This window comes from Protopterus annectens, chromosome 7.part0 (genome assembly GCF_019279795.1).
Source record: "Protopterus annectens isolate FY-2018-M chromosome 7.part0, PAN1.0, whole genome shotgun sequence".
NCBI classification, from domain to species: Eukaryota; Metazoa; Chordata; order Ceratodontiformes; family Protopteridae; genus Protopterus; species Protopterus annectens.
The window spans coordinates 1,065,384,616-1,065,397,127 of NC_056739.1; the positions used below are offsets into that span (position 1 = coordinate 1,065,384,616).

At 38.7% G+C, this 12,512-nt stretch overlaps 1 protein-coding gene across 3 annotated transcripts in view; it reads left to right on the forward strand.

Annotated features, from left to right (window-relative positions):
* The window catches only part of FBN1 (fibrillin 1), a 4,097,759-nt gene that overhangs the window by 3,066,578 nt on the left and 1,018,669 nt on the right, over window positions 1-12,512 (forward strand). For all 3 annotated transcript variants that reach the window (XM_044077620.1, XM_044077621.1, XM_044077622.1), the window contains exon 45: window positions 11,589-11,711. In XM_044077620.1, coding sequence (XP_043933555.1) covers window positions 11,589-11,711 — 123 coding nt within the window. The remainder of the gene's footprint in view (window positions 1-11,588; window positions 11,712-12,512) is intronic.

Below are 12,512 nucleotides of genomic sequence, written 5' to 3' on the forward strand. Positions count from 1 at the left end.
TGCATAGAGTAGGATGGATAGAAGTTGGGAGCGAGCAATGGCTGATCTTGTGTTGTTGGTAAGAAATGGTTTGATACGGTAGAGTGACCCCAGTTTGGCATGTACTTTTTTAATAGTTAAGTTGAGATGACTATCAAATTTTAGGTGGGAGTCTATGGTTATTCCCAATAGCTTTGCCTGTGCCACTGGAGCAATTGGAGTAGCATTTGTGGAGTAGATAGTGAATTGAATGTTAGTGTTTTTGTTAGAACTGGTTATAATCATAAGCTGAGTTTTCTTTGGATTGAGGATAAGTTGGGCTTTGGTAAGGTAGTTTTCAATGTCAGAGAATGCTAGTCGAGTTGTTTGCAGGAGGGTGGGAATGTTTTGTGCAGCACAGATTAAGGTAGTGTCATCTGCATACAGAATTATAGGTGCATGCTGTGTGGAGGTCATTTGTGAAGACTGTGAATAGTAGTGGTTCTAAGACAGAACCCTTTGGGACTCCTATAGTTATGGGCAGCTGAGGAGAGAGAGAATTTTCCCATTTCACAGCTTAGTACCTGTCAGTTAAGTAGCTTTGGAACCAGGTAAGAGTGGAATTTGATAGATGATATTGGTTTAGTTTGTTTAGCAGGATTTGGTGTGAGACTGTGTCAAATGCTTTGGACATATCCAAAAAACAAGTTGACACTTGCAGGCCTTCATTTTTGAGACAGTTTACTGTGTCTGTGAAGCAGAGGAGGGCTGTAGTGGTACTATGGGCAGGTCTGAAACCATGCTGAGTAGGTGACAGGATGTTGCTGTCTAGGAGATAGTTTAGCATCTGAGTATGGATGCATTTTTCTAGGATTTTGGCCAGGGGGGAGAGTAAAGCAATGGGTCTGTAGTTATTAAGTTCAGTGGAGGTCCCGCCTTTATGTATGGGTGTAACATAGGATATTTTCCAGAGTTTGGGCACATAGTTTTCAACAATTGATCTGTTTATGAGAGTGGAGACTGGGATAGCAATAGCATCTGCTGTGAGTTTCAAGAAATAGCTGGGGAGTAGGTCGGCTGCTGTTGATAAGGTTTTTAAGTTTGGCCAGCATGCTTTTGATTGAAGTGGTGGAAACTGTTTTGAGGGTAAAGCTAGTATTAGTGTTATTTGTGTTGGGGGGATAGTGAGGAAGGAACTGTCCTGTGATACTAAGGATAGAACTGAGTTCACAAAGTGGGAGTTGAATTGTGTTTCGATGGGAACTTTAGTGTCAGGGGTGGTTGGTTTGGGGGTAGCCTTTTGGGTGGATTTTAGTAGCTGGTTTACATTTTTCCAAAATTTTTGCAGGTTGTGTTGGTATTTAGTTTGTAATGTTGTTTAGTAGGATTTTTTGTCCAGCCTAATGCATTTTTTGCACGATTGCGCAGTTCTTGGTACTTAGTTAGGCTTTGTGTTTCTTTGCTTTTTTGATAGTAAAGCCAGGCAGTGTCTCTGGACTTGAGGATTTGTTTGGTTTCTTTACTGAGCCAGGGGTTTGTAGAGGTTCTAACCTTGATTTTGCACAATGGAGCGACAGTGTCTAGGTGTTGTAGAAATGTTTTGTTGAAATATGCTACAGCCTGGTCAAGTGGGAGGGTTTTAGGGGGGGTCGAGTCACAGTTACAGAGTAAAGTGTTGAGGACCTCAGGAGATAATTTTTTTGTGTTTCTAGTGGATATATAGTTAGTGGTTTTGCATATGCTCGTTCTACTATGTATAAAGTATATTATATTGTGGTCACTTAAGGTGTCTGGGAGACTGCCTGTGTGAGGGTACAATGTGGGGTTGTTAGTTAGGACCCAGTCAAGGATTCCCTTTTAGATTTTTATCACACCTAGTTGGAATTTGGACTAGCTGCTGGTAGCCATGGAGATTTATTAGATTAATTGGTGGTTCTGATATACAGGTGAACCAGTCTAGGTTGAAGTCCCCCAGAATAAGGGTTTCTTGTGAGTATGTGGAAGAACACCAGAATAAGAAGTCTTCAAGGCTAGCAGGTGTATTACCAGGTGGAATATAGATCACAATTGTGGTGATGACCATTTTAGGATGAAGTTGAAGTTGTGAGATAAGTATGTCCCAATTATTGGGGGAGGGGTAGAAGTTTGGTAATTGACGGACAGTTAAGTTGGTCTTGTACAGTAAGGCAGTTCCACCCCCTTTACGAAGTGGTCTGTCTTGTCTAATGATATTGTAGCCGGTAGGGAGAACTTCTGAATTAGCTATGTTTTTATTTAGCCAGGTTTCTGTTAAAGCAACTATATCTGGGGAGTAGTGTGCTATTGTGGCCTGGAGTTTAGGTATTTTATTTTTGATACTTCTAATATTAATATTTAGCATTAAAAGATGGTTGGTTTTGCTGCTGTTGTTGATTTGCCCAGGGATGAAGAAAGTGGGGGTGTTATGTTCTGACATTTGTGTTGGAGCAGTTTGTGTTGGACAGGATGTATTTGGGCTTGGGTTGGGGTGGATATCCCCACTTATGGTGAGCCTGGAGTTAAAATGGTTATACAGATGTTGGAGTTTGGTGAGGAGTGTGAGAAAGTATTGTGTTTTTTTGGAGTAGGAATGAGAGCATATGTGTTTAGTTCTGAATTGGTCCATTATGTAGTTCTTGAATATCTGTGGGCAGATATTATTATAATGTGTGGTGTCTGTATACGAGAGTGCATAATGTAGTGTTGTGCTACTAAGTTTAGGGATATTGCTAGAGTGATAACTTGTGGTGTTGTAAAGAATTATGAGAAGACAGACTAGACTTAGTTGTGTGATAGTCATGGTTATAAAGTTTAAGTTGTTTCTAGGTGGGGGGGTCTGAATAGGAATTATAGGGTTGCACTATATGTGGATGGGAAGGTAGTGTGAGTGATGTAAAAAATGCCTAGTGGGGATGAGAGTGATTGGGAGTATTTTGTGTGGAGCACTTTGGTGTGGTATAATGTGATATGACTTGAGGAGCTGTGATTGGTGGAGGTGATGTGAGGGTGAGCTGTGGGTGTGGCTGTGATTACTATAAATGTAGAGGTAGTGGGGGCGGGAGGAAATAGGGGGCAGGGCAGTGGAGTGGAGAGAGCCCGAGCATTAGCGAGGGCGAACGGAGTGGGGCAGAGCCAACCAAGACAAGAGAAAAAAGTAAGTATTACTTTACAAATCTGAACACTTTAAACATATTCCTGAGGTCTAATGGCTTACCGGCAAGCAGAATGTAATTGCTGAAGAGCACTTGTGTCCTGATGGGAGACTAGAAATTTAAAGATGGCTCCATGCTCAGCAGAATTCTAATATAGACTTTGTATTGGGGGAGGGAGATAGCACAAGGGGTGTAAATCAGGTGGAATGCAAAGAAACCAGAGAGGCAATCAGTGGAAATCAGTGAAGGCCTCAGAGGGGGTAAGTAATAATTCAAACTACCTGTAAAGTGAAGGAGAGAAGAGACAGCGAAGTTTATTAAGGTTGGGAGTGTATCTCCATATTGACTTGTTGATTAGTAACTAGTTTGTGCACAGATTAGAGTAGGGAGATACATTAGCAATGAAGGGGAATGTATAGAGATGCAAATAAACAGGTGGGCCTCCAAGTGATACAAACTAAGGCAGAAAGCACTGAGAGGGCTGCTTGATGGTTAATTTTGTCACACGGATGTGAATTAAATGTATACTGTCTATTGGACAGTTAGGATTACTGTACTAGCGGGGGGGGGGAGACACAAGGCTACAAAAGTCAGTTTTATTAGCAAGCTGAGAACTACTAAGAAATACTGCTAATGTAATAGCTTCACTCTCATAAAACATACAAGTAGAATGCCTGGGTGGACTGACCCTGATCTTGAGGCTCAAAATGTATATCCTTGTTTAGTTTGCAGTACTGATTCCTTCTTATACTGTATGGGTGGAGTGATAGCCGCAGACTGCAGATTTGCTTGAGTGTGCTCCTGTTCTTGAGGCTCAAAATGTATATCCTTGTTTAGTTTGCAGTACTGATTCCTTCTTATACTGTATGGGTGGAATGGTAGCCGAAGACTGCAGATTTGCTTGAGTGTGCACAGCAAGCAGAATGTAATTGCTGAAGAGCACTTGTGTCCTGCCTGGTGAGAGACTAGAAATTTAAAGATATTCCTCGTAATGAGAGGCATGACTCATCCTTTTTGAACTAGATGAACTAAGACACACACACCCCCACAGCACTCAATCAAAAATGATAACATCACCACTAGTTTCTTAAAGGGCACATGCAACATTTAGTTAGAATCATATTCCCAGTAAAAATACATAAGTCTATGATCTGCCTATACAAGTTTTTTTTTTTTTTTACTTCACTTGAAATTGAAATGTTGTCATTGACACCAGGTGGATTGGCTGCATTCAGTCTAATTTTCCCAATACATTTCCTGGTGCAAGACTTTATTTTGCCAGTTCCCCCATAATGTTTCACTTGTATTTGTTCCAAAATTAAGAAAACAAACTTGTTAAATTCAGAACATATACTTGAATATCTGGCTAAAGAAGTCTTCATGTCTTGACGTTTTATACTATATAAGTGTTCATAAATACACTTACTCAAGGCATTTTTAGTTTTGCCTACATAAAATGCCATATATGAAGTACATGTAGCCAAATAAACAATTCCCTATGTAGCACAGTTGTAAGTGCCACCATGCATGTTACCTACAATTTTGTTCATCAGAGGACCTTGGTAACTAGTGTTAATAGAGGGGCATTGTGGACAGTGGACTTCCGTGCTTGAAAACCCCCTTAGTTACAACTTCCGAATTGTTGAGGAGATTTTTCATGTTCCCTTTATTTTTATATGTAAAGGAAGTGTTTTCCAAAATGTAATTCTTAATGGACTCATCACACTGCAGCACTTTCCAATTCTTCTGCATGATAGAGTCAATCTCCTTGGTGTCCAAGGTGTAATGCAAAACCATACTGGTGTGGCCACTGTATTCTGGACCTTCATGCCCTTTGTAAATATTGGCCAGTTATTGTAACCCTTTCTTGATAATCAGTGCATATCTATACTCCGTTTCCTTCCAAACCTCTTTGAAAATTTTATTGAGTAGTGTTGAAGGGTAGCCTCTATCTAAAAACAATGATTTTAAGATGTTAAACTGTTCCAGACATTTCTCTTCATCCGAGAAAAGTTGGGATGCTCTAATGAGCTGGCTTTTTAAGACCCTTTCTTTTGGTGAAAGGGTTGGTAACTGGTGAAGTGGAGAAATGTATTACAAAGTGATGGTTTTCTGTAAATTTGTTTTGCTAGTTCTCCATCTGGGTGCTTGATGATCATGATATTTAAGTAGTTGATCTTTCTAGGTTACAGCAGTGGGTAAATTTTAAAAATGAGGCACTGTTTTGTAGTTGAAGGATAAATTCATCCAGCTGATTCCCTTGTACCTTTCCAGATAATTAACAAATCATTTAGAAATCTGAAGTAACCCACACACAGCTCGTAAAGTGGAAGTTTAAATAAGGTTTCTAATTCCCATCTCAGGAGAACAGCATTTGTAAACTTGGGGGCACGGGCGGCCCCCATAGCAACACCAGTTAACGGTTTGTAACACCCCACTTCAAAAGTCAAAAAGTTATTTAAAACAGTTTCCATAGTTTGGCATTTATTGGAGCACAGTTTGTGTTAGTCAGGGACCCATGTTTCTTGACTATTTCCTGGAACCACTCCATTCCCACTTCATGTGGCCTAACAGGGAATAAGCTTTGCACATCACAAGTGCAAACATATATTCAGTTCCCATTTTCATATTTTTTTATTTATCCTACAGATCCCATGAGTCTCGTGTTATGTGTGGATAAGATCAAAAAATATGTTTTAATTTCTGGTCAACAAACTTGGGTATGGGTTCTGTAACTGACCCCCTAGCTGCCACCATGGGGACGAAAGGAGGAATCTTCAGGATTGGAGTGTATTTTAGGTATACCAAAAATCCTCAGAATGATAGGATGATACACCCTAAAAAAGTCATACAGACTCTGTGATATTGTATCAAACAGTAGTAACTCATTCAGGGCCACTTTAATTGCCCTATAGGTAGAAACTATATTATGCACTTCACCATCTTGCAAGAGGTTGTTCGCATGGATAGAATAATCTATACAGTCCATAAAGACCAGTCCCCCTCCATTGCCAAATTTCATACACTTAATAGTGTTGTTGTTTGTGAGTTGGTTTAGAATAACTCTGTTCTGTTTAGAAAGATTATAAAATTTTCTGTTGGTCTTTCTTTCCAGAAAGTCCCCCATCTCCCTTTCACATGTCTTCTCAATGACACTCAAAACCGGGTGAAGGTGTAGGGTAGCAATGCTTTTCCTTTTGCATTTGGTTTCAGGTGTGATACCCTGCATCACCAGTGTCCCTAAAAAGTATCCGAAAGTTGCTTTTATGTGTAAACATTTTAAGATCAAGTATAGTGCCCTCGTCATTGGCCTTTGTGGAAGGAAAAAAGTTGTATCCCTTCAAAAATAATTTGTAGTGCTCTGGGCCAATAACTACATCACAAAAAGTTATAGAAGTCAAAGAACGAAGTAATGTTTAACATACCTTTTACAAGGAATGAAGTATTGTCTTGGATGAGTGAATAAGACGTTACCACCTTGGGTTCCGAACAGTTTGTCTGATCCTGTTGTCGCCTTGGGGGTTGTTCTTCTTGTTTTGTGGTTTCACCCCTTGTTTGTTGGCTAGCCTCAATGATCTTCTCGGGGGAATTTCTGGTAAAGAGTCTTCAGCTTTTTGTTCATTACTGGAAAACTTAGCACCACTCTTATTCGCAGAAATTTCCAAGGATGATTTTTTTTTATCAATTTACTGAAAAGTGTTAAAGTCTGAGTTGTACCTTTTGCATGGTTTTACATATGCATTCTACAGCGGTTACTCATGGTTCAATGCTCTCATCTTTCAGACCATCCTTCAGGCCCAGTAATCATCACTCAGCTCTACAGAAGCACATTTGAAATGGTGGCTAACTTCTTCCATGATTTATGCAGGGAAAGCATTTGTTTTTCCTCTTCCCAGGATGACAGTCACCACAACCCCCTTTTTGGAGTAAGACGCATTTTGAATGAAGCATGGTCCAAAGAACTTGGAATCAAACAGAAACTGAACTTCACATTAGTATCCTGGAGATGAGAACAGTTCTCCTAGCATTGCAGAAATTCCAGGACCTTATACTTCCACGAGTGATCTCCATTCAAACAGGAAACATGGTAATTGAGCAAGCAAGGAGAAACCAGATCCTATCCCCTTTGCTAAGGGCTATGATAGTTTCGCAATGGGTGATCACCTTGCATCACTTTTTGATCACAGTGTACATTCCAGAAAGAGCCGTCTGCCTTGCTGGCAGACTTAGCAAGACCATCCTGGTGCCTCACAAGTAGTCTCTCAGCCCTATAAGATGTTCAGCTGTTGTGGCTAGTCTTGTTGCAATCTCTCTGTATCCCCAGCCAACATTAAATGCAGCAATTACATCATCCTGATCCCTCCCAAGGGATGCTGTGGCAGCATGCAAAGCTATATTGATCCTCTTTGCAACTTGTTGGCCATTGCACATATGGTTACCTATGCTCAGGCCACACCTGATGAAGCACCCATGACTTCTAGATACCTGTCCCAATTTTCTTTCACACCTTTCTTGTCAGTTTCACACGGACTTACTCAACCTGAAATTAGTTGCTTGGTTTCTCCAGTTACCTTAATGGTCAAATACCCTTTATTATCTTATAGTTTCATTCACTTCCTTTTTGCATCTCAAAAGTAATCCATTCATAGAGTTAACAAAAGTGAATGGATACACTTTTCTGTACTTGCAATCAGTCAAAGCATTGACCCCTTTTTTGTTTACATTCCTGAAGGCAGTTTCTATCAGATTTAAGTGCTGCACGTTCCAGTTATTCCACAATCAAAGTACGACAGGTATCCATACCAAATATCCAATATGGCATTGATTTTTCATTCCATCATGTCACACAACTTATGCAAGGCCTTCTTAAAAGGAATCTTTCGCCTATGCTGTCCACCTTGGGACCTCAAATTTGCCATAGAAACCTTGACTAAACATCTCTTTGAGACATCTTTTTGGTGGTAAAAGTCCTGTCTTAGACAACTATTCTTGGTTGCACATATATCTTCAAGAAAAATTACAGTTACAAGGTTAAACTTCCTCCATGCTTAATCTACCATACACCCAGAGTATCCATCCAAACTAATCCTTTCTTTAGTCCCAAGATTGTTTATTGAAGCTGTGGGCATGGCTCTACATGTTTCTGTTTGCCCACAGGAAATTTGTAACAGTCACATATCTCCACAACTGAATGTTAGTTTCACCATATGTCCCTAACCAAATGTACCAAAGAGAAATGTCTCACTGCCTAGGAGCCTAAACCTGGCTAGAAACTACCATGGGAATGTAAAGTAGGTGCCCTTACAGATCAGTAGTCTAGTAAGTACCTATGAAGCTATGAGCTTACAAATAGGTTGTATATATGAGTAGACTGCAAGTCAGTAAATGGCAGACTTGAAATGTAGTTGACTAAATTTAACAAATTAGAAGGCTGAATATCATTTGAATGATGTCTTAAATCATTTTTTGTCATAAGCTACACTGTTTTTTGGGAAGATCACTTCAGTTGGAACAAAGAGATTGAATATAATCACCAGAGCTACCTATATTTAGGATGCAAAAACTAGTTAATAACAGACCTGTAAACTTGTCTTAGACAGTGTATAAACATTATTTTTTATTCCATCTTTTAAAAATGAAGTGAAAAAGACTTCACACCACTTTAACATGAGATATCCTACTGCTTACCTTGTGGTCTCCATTGGTCCTGCTTATCCCACCACGATACTTAGTGACATCACATGTAATTTGTGCACAAAACCACAGGTTTAAATACTCAGGACCGCAGAGAAAGTAATCTCATGCCTGCAGCACCACTGAGGATAATACAAAACAAAGTTAAAAAAAAAGAAATGCACCATACAGTATTAAGCACTTTGAGCAGTTACCAAGGATCCGGACTTATATCACATCAAACAACTACACCTGGTGGAGACTGTGAAAATGAGAGTTGCCGTGGTTCTTGTTCATTTGCTAAAAAGATTATGGCAGGTTTATTTCCAGCAGAAATGTATTTGCCAAGAAGGCTGAAATTCACATTTGATTTGCTTCAGCCAAAGCTAATAGCAAAATTCCAGAGAAAGCAATGAGCTCAGACATGCACTTTTTAGATAATGTACAAAGCTGAGAGGTTTTGCACCTGGATATAAAAGAGAAACTTTAGTTTTTGTACTAAATGTGTCCCTAATAAATCTGAAAGCTGTTCTGGATCTATGCCTTATACTGTGATCACTTGGCATAGCCCATTGGTAAAGAGGCAAGTCAATCAAATCAGAATAAGATGCAGAAAACACTGAAACAGTCTATGAAGCTGGAAGAGAGAGAGAGAAGCGATTTGTTGGGCAGGTAAGGGGATCCCTCATGATTAAAAAGACATGTGATGTACCTCTTCATTTGGAATTGAGAAACCTGTACCTGCCATTTGCTGTAACTAAGTGAAAAAACCCTACTTGTGAATGTGGTGACAGAAGATAGACATTATTCTGATTTGCCTGTTGTTACCTCATTTGGCCATTGTCCTGTGAAAGGCGTATACCCCAGTTTGTCTAAAAAGTCTGTGCTAAGTAGTAATGAAAGAGAAAGAAGGCACTCTGGTTTTACTGGAGGTCTGATAATTTATCAGAACCTTTTATTTAGAAAATTAAAATAAAACCATGAAATGGTAAATGGAAATATAATTGCTTAGACATGTTTTAGACTGAAAAATGTGTAATGTTTAAAGTTTTCAAAACTTATATTGCTTTATAAAGTAGTTGCCTATACTAAAAATTCCAGTCTTATAAAAAGGTTCTTAGTGTAAAAAAAGGGATGGTGGTATCTTGGGTATTAAATGGTTAACCTAATTGGAGCACATTGTTCATCCCAAAGTACATTAAATTATGATTCAGCCAAGCTGATTCTAAGCTCTTTCCTCTTTATTCTGGCATTTGCATTCTTTGCAGTGAGGATGATGACGGTTGTCGGCTCTTACAGTATGTGCCGTGCTTTTGCTGCCGGTGCTGTTACCTTGAAGTTTGTATTTCTGCTTATAGTTATGTCATTTAATGTGATCGAGAATTTCAGGTTTAAAATGTAAAAATGTGTCTGGACTTGTTTATATTCAATATGTAGCAATAAGTTTCGTCTTGTATTTAGATTTATAGCTTAGCATCAAAGGAAATCACTGACCCTTGTTTGTTGTTCTAAATTCTGTGCTCATGTGTTCAAAAAAAGCAAACATCATGTAGGTTTTCTAGTTCAAAGGAGAAGCAACTGCTCTTGGGGTAAAGCAGGTACCTAAGTGTTCATAGACTGTTTGTTGGTCCACTGACAGTGACAACCACACAAAATGTGAGAGCGGGAGGTGCTGGGTTCAGTCCTCAGACAAGGGTCAATGTTTTCCTTTTTTCCTGAGTTGTTAGTACAGTACTAGATTAAATAGATGTTATGAATTACATGCCTATTTTATTTAAATGATGTTAGGTAACCTATGTGTAGTATTAAACTGATAATTAAATTCACCATTAGTTTAATGATGAAAATACATTAAACAGGAAAGCAACAAACCCAAATGCTGTAGACTTCAGAACCTGCATCAGTTTTAATAGTTGCATATTTAATTTTGAAATATTCTTAAATTCATGCAGATGGATTTTGAATAAAAGTTTGAATGAAGCATCCATGATTAATTTTCAAATAGCATACTCATGAATGAAGAATAGAAGGGATTATGATGGGGGTCTTCATTAATAGCCAACCTTCTGTGTGCAAGACATGGGTGTCAGGAAATCTATCTCAAGAGCACAGTGAAGCAAAGATCAAGACGTTAATCTTAACATCCCTGTTGCAAACACACAACCAGTGGTTTATGACACAAGAGATCTGATCATAATTTTTTTGTAGTACATGTGTCTTTAGCTGCTCCTATGTCCTACTAATCATAGAAAAAAATGTAAGAACATGAAGTATTATATACGTTTCAAAGCCAAAAATCTCTTTATGGTTCCACCCAGGCAGTGTCCTGAAGCTGAGTTTCTATCTGAATGAACAATTTATAAAGCTGTTTTAACTCTTATTGTGCCACATTCTATGTGTGTGTAGGTGTGAGCGAAAGAAAGAGAACGAGAGAGAGAGAGACAAAAAAGTGTTTTACAAAGTTCAAAGGTGCTTCTGCTTCTCATTGCTATTTTGTGATGGCTGGCACTGGCAGCAGTTAGTGCTCTCGTTTGAAACTACAGTTCAGCAGTGCTAAAAGGTGCTTAACAAAACTTTATTATGTTCTTATGTGATGAAGGTACTTCACAAAGTAATCTTTTTCCCAAATTTGTAATTTAATTAAAGCGTTCCTTGTCCTCCAGTAGCGTTCAAAGCCAATCATAACTTTCAAATCCTCATAGTAACCTTACAGTGTTGTCTGTCTTCATAATACATTTGGTTATTACACATAAGCTGAACATAAATTGTTTCTTTTGAAATTAACAGATATTAATGAATGTCAGAATGGGGCAATATGCCAAGCAAATGCAATATGCATTAACTTAGAAGGCAGATACCGTTGTGACTGCAAACCAGGATTCAAATTAACATCAACAGGACACTGTGTTGGTAAGTGTGCTTTTATCTACCATCTACCATTGACATAAAGTTTTCTTGTGTGCATTGGAACAGCAATGACCCTTTTTATCTCATATGTCTTTTGTTTCTAAATGTCTTTTCTTTTTATGCACTATTCTCAGTATTGTTTTTTGGAGTTCAGAGTGCGGATTTCCACTACTGCAGTCCCCCCTTGATTGCTGTGATTTCCCTTTAATCATTACTGGTGTTCCAGCAGATCATCTACTGTCTGTGTGACTGATTCATGTCAGTACAGAAGTGTACTTTGTTTACCTGCTTTGTACCTGATTATTTCTTATTCCTGATGTTTCTCCATTTGGTGCTCATCTTTGCTTTTTTTCCACATATGTATTTTTTTGCTGTTTGTGTTTGCTTCTTCAACTTGATTGTGTGTCTTCTTGGTGACCATCTTGGAATCAGTGATTTTCTCACTGCGGTCATCCTCCTTGGTAATTTCATTTTCTCTTTTCTATCCTGGTGGCAGCTGTGCTGCTCTGTCCAGCTCCACCAAATTTTTGACATTTCAATCTTATTAGCTTCCTGATGCTAAGTTAATTACTTGTTTCTCTTCTCTCTGCTCACATGGTTGCTTTCCTTTCTTTATTTCTGTTTTTTGTATGATTTTATTTTCTAAGCTGTGACTGAATGTTTGGTGTTCTGTAAAGTAACGCTTCTGTGAGGTGCTAATTTGGTTGGTTTGAGTCATCTTTGTTACTACTGGTCAAGGATTTCGAGAATGGAAGACAAGAATATAAAGGTTAAGGACATATAAGGGAGACATGCACAAGGTGT